Genomic DNA, 8,050 nt, shown 5'->3' with positions numbered 1-8,050 from the left:
TACGATTTAAAAAAAAATTTACCATCGTTTTTTTTCCATTTTAATGCATTTTTTCGCTATTATATAAGGGAAGTAACTCTCTAAAAATGTCTACGATGAGTCAACGATTTTTCAAAATATTTACCATCATATTTTTTCCATTTTTAATGCATGTTTTGGCTATAACTCTCTAAAAATGCTTATATAGTTATTTCCCTTACAAACCCGAGCAACGCCGGGCGATACTGCTAGTATATATATAAAGGAAAATAACACTGACAACTCATTTTAACAGATATATCAGGTCATCCCATAAGCTCTGTCCAAATTTTCCCTTTTAGAAAATTGAATGAAATTTAATAGTATTTTAGAATGTCTAATGGAATTAAAAATCATTTTTATGTATTTGTTTACATTTAAACTAATTATCAGTTGAAGAATTGGCAATAAAGCTTAGTTGAAACCATACAACTGTTCATTGTCATCTTCAACAACTTGGAAAGGTTCCTAAACTTGGAAAATGGGTGCCTCATGAATTGTCTGAAAGCAACTGCAAATCTAGAGTTGACATCTGCTCTTCTTTCCATTCTCATGAACTCATTTCACCCTTTTTGGATAGACTTGTGACTGGTGACAAAAAATGGATCTTCTATCGAAATGTTAAACATTATAAACAGTGGCTTGGTAAAAGGGAAAAAGCTCAACCACACCCACGAAGCGAACTTCATGAGAAAAAGGTTCTTCTCTCTATCTGGTGGGATTGCAAAGGAGTAATTCACTTTGAATTGTTACCATCTAATGCAACAATCAATGCTCAAGTTTACAGTCAGCAGTTAAAGTGCTTGAACCAAGCTTTGAAGAAAAAAAGACCCGCTTTAGTGAATCGGAAAGGTGTGATGTTTCATTGGATCATTGCATGACCCCACACTGCAAACATCACATCACAGAAGATTGAAAAGCTTAGTTGGGAAAAAATTCCTCATCCACCTTATTCTTCCGACCTTGCTCCTTCAGACTACCATTTGTTTCATAGTTTACAGAATCATTTGGGGGACATAATCCTCGCAAGCCAGGAGGAGGTTGAAACTGACATTTCAGAGTTCTTCGCTTTGAAACGAAAAGAGTTTTACATTGATGGGGTTAAAAAGCTTGTAAATAGATGGAAGGAAGTCATAGATAATCAGGGAAAGCACGCCCGGCGAAATGCTTTGTGGTATTTCATCCGCTGCTGCGTTCTGAGTTCAAATTCCGCTGAGGTTGACTTTGCCTTTCATCCTTTCAGGGTCAATAAATTAAGCACCAGTTATGCACAGCGGTCGATGCAATCGACTTAATCCATTTGTCTCCTCTGTGTTTAGCCCCTTGTGGGTAATAAAGAAATAGGTATAGTAAAAGACACTTGCTCAAAATACCATATAGTGAGACTGAACACTGAACCATGTGGTTGGGAAGCAAGCTTCTTACCACACAGCCGTGTCTGCACAAGGGCTATATAGGTGTAGACATTCTTTCACCATGTGGTTTCAGGTTCAGTCTCCACTGCCTGTCACTCTGGGTAAATGTTTTCTGCTATAGCCCCAGATGGACCAGTGCCTTGTAAGTAAATCTGGTAGACAGAAACTGTGTGGAAACCTGTCATTAATCATCATCATCATTATCATGCAACATCTGTTTTCTAAGCACTCATGAGTTAGATCAGGTGTTGGTGAACCAGGGTAAATTACCCTAAGTGGAGTAAAAATGAAATTTTTGGAGTTAACGAGGACTCATTAGACATAAGTAAAACCTGATAAAAAACATGTTCCTTCAATAAACGTTTTGAATTCAAAGAATCTATGATTTTCTTCCTTTCAAATCAACGTCGGCGTAAATAAATATTTTGGGGTAATTAGTTAAAAACGTTCCCCAAGCCCTGAGTTAGGTGGTTTGACAGGAGTTGGAAAGGTAGAGAACTGTGTCAAGTTCTACTGCCTGTTTTTGCAGGATTTCTACACCTACATGCTCTTCATAACCCCAACCACTTTGCAGAGAGTACTGGATGCATTTTTCACAGTACTGACACCAGCAAAGACATCAAGTAATTTGCAAGACAAAGACTCCTCAACTGAGGGTGTGTGGGAATAATGTTGAGGAAGGTGGCTTTGTTTATATTTATGTTGTCTGGAAAAAACGTTCTTTACTGTGGTGCTGGTAGTTAAAAAACGGGCGGATTTAGCTGGTGTCACTGGAAGTCTGTTGTTTCAGAGCAAATTCTCTGATGGTTAATATAGAGTTAGAAAAGTGGTGTAGTAGCTTTGGGGAATAGTGCAAGTATATACCAGTTGAACACTAGAGTCAATCATCATCATCGTTTAACGTCCGTTTTCCATGCTAGCATGGGTTGGAGGGTTCAACCGGGGTCTGGGAAGCCAGGAGGCTGCACCAGGCTCCAGTCTGATCTGGCAGTGCTTCTACAGCTGGATGCCCTTCCTAATGCCAACCACTCTGTTAGTGTAGTGCGTGCTTTTTACGTTCCAGGGGAGGCTGGCAACGGCCACGATCGGTTGGTGCTTTTTACGAGCCACCGGCATGGAAGGTGGCACTGGCATAAACAAATTATCTCTCCCTGAAATTGCTGGCCTTGTGCCAAAATTTAAAATCAATATCTTGTGTAGTTCCAATAGTTCAAGTGAAAATTACATATTTTTCAAGTTTTTCTTTTTTGTTTTCTTTACACTTCATCTGATTAGGAGTCAATTTTGAATCAGGCAATGTTATTTTTTTCCCCCTATTTTCCTATTTTTATGTAAAATGTTACAAGAACAGGAATGCATTTGTGGTCAAGAAGCTTGCATCTTAACCATATGGTCTTGGATTCAATTTCCCAGCATGGTACCTTGGGTACCATCATCATTTAACATCTGTCTTCCATGCTGGCATGGGTTGGATGGTTAGATAGGAGCTGGCAAGCTCCAGTCTGTTTTGGCATGTTCTTCCTAACGCTGTGTTTTCTTTAGCTCTGGGTTGACCACAGTTTTGTGAGTGGATTCAGTGGATGGAAACTGAAAGAAATTAATTCATGCATATTTATTTATGTATTAACCCTTTTACTTGTTCCAGTCATTAGACTGCAGCCATGCTGGGGCACCACCTCTAACAATTTTTAGTCAAATGAATCAACCCCAGTACTTATGTTTTTCAAAGCCTGGTACTTATTCTATTGGTTTCTTATGCTGAACTGCTAAGTTAAGGGGATGTAAACACCAACATCAGCTGTCAAGTGGTGGTGAGGAACAGCAACACAAAAACATACACACACACACACATTATATATATATATATATATATCATTATCATCATCATCGTTTAATGTCCGCTTTCCAAGCTAGCATGGGTTGGATGACTTGACTGAGGTCTGGTGAACCAGATGGCTGCACCAGACTCCAATCTGATCTGGCAGAGTTTCTACAGCTGGATGCCCTTCCTATGCCAACCGCTCCGAGAGAGTAGTGGGTGCTTTTACATGCCACTGGCACGAGGGCCAGTTAGGTGGTACTGGTAACGGCCACGCTCAAATGGTACTTTTTATGTGCCACCTGCACAGGAGCCAGTCCAGCGGCACTGGCAACGACCTCGCTTGAATGTTTTTTTTCACGTATACACATGATGGCTTTCTTTCAGTTTCCATCTACCAAATACACCCACAAGGCTTTGGTTGGCTTGAAGTTACAGAAGACAATTGTCCAAAGTGCTGCTTAGTAGGACTGAACCTGGAACCATGTGGTTGGGAAGCTAGCTTCCTATTGCAGTCACACCTGTGCCCATAAATATATTTAATTATGAGTATGTATGCTTGATGACACAGGTCAATGTGTGTCCTTGTCTTGATATCACGGTTGTTGTAAATGAGTATCATTGCCATACAAAAGATGTCCATTTCTTGTCTTCCATCAGAAATATGTCTGGCCATGGGAGAGATGTCAAACTTGCTGTGGGAACAGGTTGGACAAAGGGGACAAGGCCACATCCAAGTCATGACTCCTGGATACCCTTCTGTTTCGACATTCTGTGCAAAGGTACCCCAGAGCTAAGGTACTTTGGGTGACGCAACCAGTTCAGTCTAAGACACCAATTGACTGTAGGGTAAATTAAACCTTTTGAAATTCACTTCCATTCTCCTTTGATCAGACCCAGTTGGAATTCTTTTCAGCTGATTCTACTATTGCCTTAAATTGAGAGTTGTTTCATGAGATTATAGGTAGATTTGCTCACATGAGATTATAGGTAGATTTGATGGTTAAATTGTTTTTCAATCTTGTAGATGTGGGATTTTTTAAATTCTGTTTTCATATGGCACACCGAGTTCAATCAGAAACTTTAGTTTTGGTCAAAATGAGCAGAGTACAATGTCCAGTCTCATACCATTTCTTGTTGATGATGTTCTGACTGATTCATCCTTTCTGGAATGTCTGCTGTGCTCTACCAATCATCCACTCCACCCAGTAGACCCAGCTTTCAGAATCCAATTGCTACAGCCAGTCCAAGCCACAAATTTTTATCCACTATCATGTTGAACACTGGTGGAGCTTCTGATGTCACTGTTGTCCCTTTCACAGTACTGATCACATGTATGGCGTCTTTTAAGGACTTGACTGTGCCATCATATGTACCTTAGACAATTACTAAATCCTCACCCTGACAATAACAAAAAAAAGTACAAGAACAACTAAAGTATACACAGAGAAATATTTAGAAATTTCAATTCATATTTATTTGAATATGAGACAGTAATGAAGGGTTTAATTTAAGAAGAGAATTACAGAAGCAGTTATTATGTTAATGAAGTTCAGGTTAAAAAGAAACAAGTCCAGTCTAAATATAGATTATTTTTGTTTTTAGTTGATAGTTATAGAAAAATAGTTTGACAGGGTTTTAATAACTGCGGCCAAACAAAGTAAAATATTTTGCATTCTTTTTGCAATCGGGGTGGATGCACAAAGTACCAGGCTTAAGTTCAGCGGGCTGTTGAAATGGAATACATAATCCTTTGGCTCCCATCGCAGGAGCTCCTTCTTCAACAACTACATCTCTGAAAAAGTAAGAATTAATCATTAATTAATCATTATTGAATGCTGTTAGAGAATATGACATTAGAGAACAATATTAGAAAAAATGTATTCAACCCTTTAGCATTCAAACTGGCAATATCCTGCCCAAATATTCTACCAGTTTTATATTCAAACTAGTCAGATCTGATCTCTCACCCCTACTTAAAAATGTCATTGTAAAAATCAACAAATCATATGGAAATCTCAAAGATATGAGATAATCCATGATTAATTCAAATCAATGTGAATGAAGATGTATTACATTTGGCGAAGTAATTTGAATGCTAAAGGGTTAGACACAATTTAAAAAATTACTCTAACTCCAAACATGAAATAAAAATAATGATAATTTCTATATATATAAAGCTGAAGTTGTCTGTGTATGGCAGGTTTGGTAGCCTTCAACTAACACTATTTCCTCCGAGACCCTGCAGCGCAAGTTGACCAAAATTGAGAGTATGATAGCAGAAGGCTTGCTCTTCATTCCGTAGAAGAAAAATTCAAATCGGACCATGCTAACACCAAAAATTATTTACATCAAAAAGATGCTTTTTTTTTCTATGAAAATACCTATTTTTTACGACTTTTTGACTGCTGTGTCGCCATTTATCAGTGTATTTCAACCAGAAAAATGTTGACTTAAAGAGAATAACAAGCTACATAATGCAAAATTTTTACTTTCCAAAAATTCCAATTCTAAAGGGTTGAAACAAACCCGAGCAACACTGCTAGTAAAAACTGAAATTAAGTAAAAATCTTTTGAATTATATTAGTTATGAAATATTAATAATGGCATTAAAATGAGAGAGAGAGATTGATCCATACATAATCATCATTCAACATCTGTTCTCCATGCTTTCATTGGATGGTGAGCCAGAAGACTCTATGAAGCTCCATCTGGTTTGGCATGGTTTCTATGGCTGGATGCCTTTCCCTAACATCAACCATTTGACAGTGTACCGGGTGCTTTTCATGTGCTATTGGTATGAGTGAGGTCACAACTTGCAAGACAAGACCACTTCAATTAAAGGGTGAAGCTGTATTGAGGGAGGTGGCTTTATGCTAGGTCACGAGAGGTTAAAGTATGATAGAGGATTGGGTACAGACATCTTGTGGAGATATAAGGTTACTTCAGTTGGAAAAGAGATGTATCAGCAGGGGACCTAGACTCAAATTACAAGGTGAATGTAAGAGAAGTGGTGAAAGAGGATAGTGGTTAAGATGAGTCAGGTTGGACTCCTGTGAATCATTCTCATCATCGTTTAACGCCTGCTTTTCATGCTGGCATGAGTTGGATGATTTGATGTGGAGCTGTCTGTTGAGGCATAGTTTCTATGGCTGGATGCCTTTCCTAACACCAACCAGTTAACAGAGTGTGCCAGGTGTTTTTTATGTGCCACCTGCGTAAAATTAACTGAGAAAGTCGAGAGAGGTCAGACTGAGAAAGAAGGATGGAGAACACTTCATAATTTATATCCAGAGGATAAAACAACATACCTTGCACTGTCCTTCTTTATTTTGTCTTCACAACTTACTCCTCCGCAAAATGGAGATTGGATAAGTTTCTTCTGATCAAGGGAGTTACAAAAATCATTCCAGTTATATGAGATACAGAGATGTTCATCACGTTCTTTCTTGGCGCTGAGAAATGGAAAACAGAATTGAGTCCAATCATTAGATAAAAAAAAAAAATTTTTTAAAAATATTTTTGGAGGGAAAAATACAAATTTACAGGAATATATTTACCAGTATTTCTGTGATTGCTTTAACCTTTTGGCATTCAGGTAACTCAGTCAAATCTAATGCTTATTTATTCACATTCTTTTGAATGATGTAATCATTTATTTTTAGAATGGCATTGTAGGGAAGGTGTGAAAGGCCAGATCTGACCAGTTTGAACATAAAATAAGCAGATTAGTTAGTGGTTTGCAACAGATTGTCCAGCACTTCTTTGCTTATATTGCTAAATGCTTGTGTATTTGGAAGTCTTTCTTTCAACAACAGCTTTCTTAGTTGTGGTTCTTAACTACCTTGATGGGAGACCGGGCTGAATTTCCTAGTCACTAACAGATACCAGAGAAGATCCTTCCAAAATAGTAATCAAAATTGGACATCTTTGTCTCATTTTGATAAGAATAAAATCAATTTGACAGCCACAGTGCTACTTTCTTGCAACAGGTGACTTTGGTCTTTGACAAATATTTTTAAAAGATATTTGATAAATTAATAAGCATCCTCTGGTTTTTGAAATCTTCAAAAATTATTTACTTGATTCTAAATCATTAAAAGTCCTTTGTAAAGAGAAAAAAATATACTGGTGCACAACTAAATACTACTAAATGCACTTTATGTTAATAAGATAGTATATTTTAGTACTTACTTAGCATATAAATTGTCTTGAATTTTATTTAGTAATTCTTGGATTTTCTTGCTAATGTTATCATTGGCCATCTCAACCTTTTCACCAGTATCTCTTCTGACAGCAACAAATTGGTTTTGTTTCATATCACGAGGACCAATCTCAATACGTATTGGGACACCCTGCAAAAGGAAGAAAATGCGTGACTCTCAAAATAAGGGGGAGGGAGAGAGAGAAGTGTGATATTTAACTAAAAAGCAGGAAAGTACCTTAAGTTCCCAATGGTTAAACTTCCAGCCAGGGGAGTAATTGTCTCGTATATCAGCTTTTGAACGAATGTCATTCTGTCTCAAAGTTGCGTTTATATTTTCACACATTTTTAAGAGTTTGGATCGGCTTTCAGCATCTAAAGTAGCTGTTATTCCACATGGAACAATCACAACCTACAAACAGAAACAACATTTACTTCAGTAAATCTGCAGGGATTGGTGATGTTATTCTTCATTCTTATAAATATGTGGGGGAATGTGACCTGGTGGTTAGGGTGTTTCACTTGTGATAGCTAGACTTTGAGTTTGGTTCCAGAATCAGATGGTGCATTGTGTTCTAGAGCAAAACACTTAAT

The 8,050-nt window shown here is 37.6% G+C and overlaps 1 protein-coding gene across 1 annotated transcript in view; it reads right to left on the bottom strand.

Moving 5' to 3' along the window:
* Positions 1-4,831: 4,831 nt before the first annotated feature.
* LOC115217051 (bifunctional glutamate/proline--tRNA ligase) overlaps positions 4,832-8,050 on the bottom strand; it is a 62,508-nt gene continuing 59,289 nt past the window's right edge. Inside the window, exons 29-32 of the mRNA XM_036506997.1 lie at positions 7,695-7,868; positions 7,447-7,607; positions 6,564-6,707; positions 4,832-5,047 (exon numbers count right to left, since the gene is read on the bottom strand). Of these exons, the coding sequence (XP_036362890.1) occupies positions 4,891-5,047; positions 6,564-6,707; positions 7,447-7,607; positions 7,695-7,868 (636 nt within the window). The 3' untranslated portion in view covers positions 4,832-4,890. The remainder of the gene's footprint in view (positions 5,048-6,563; positions 6,708-7,446; positions 7,608-7,694; positions 7,869-8,050) is intronic.

The sequence above is a fragment of the Octopus sinensis genome, linkage group LG11, assembly GCF_006345805.1.
Source record: "Octopus sinensis linkage group LG11, ASM634580v1, whole genome shotgun sequence".
In the NCBI taxonomy this organism is placed as follows: domain Eukaryota; kingdom Metazoa; phylum Mollusca; class Cephalopoda; order Octopoda; family Octopodidae; genus Octopus; species Octopus sinensis.
Note: the sequence above shows the minus strand (reverse complement) of the source record. Positions and strands in the feature narration are given on the sequence as shown.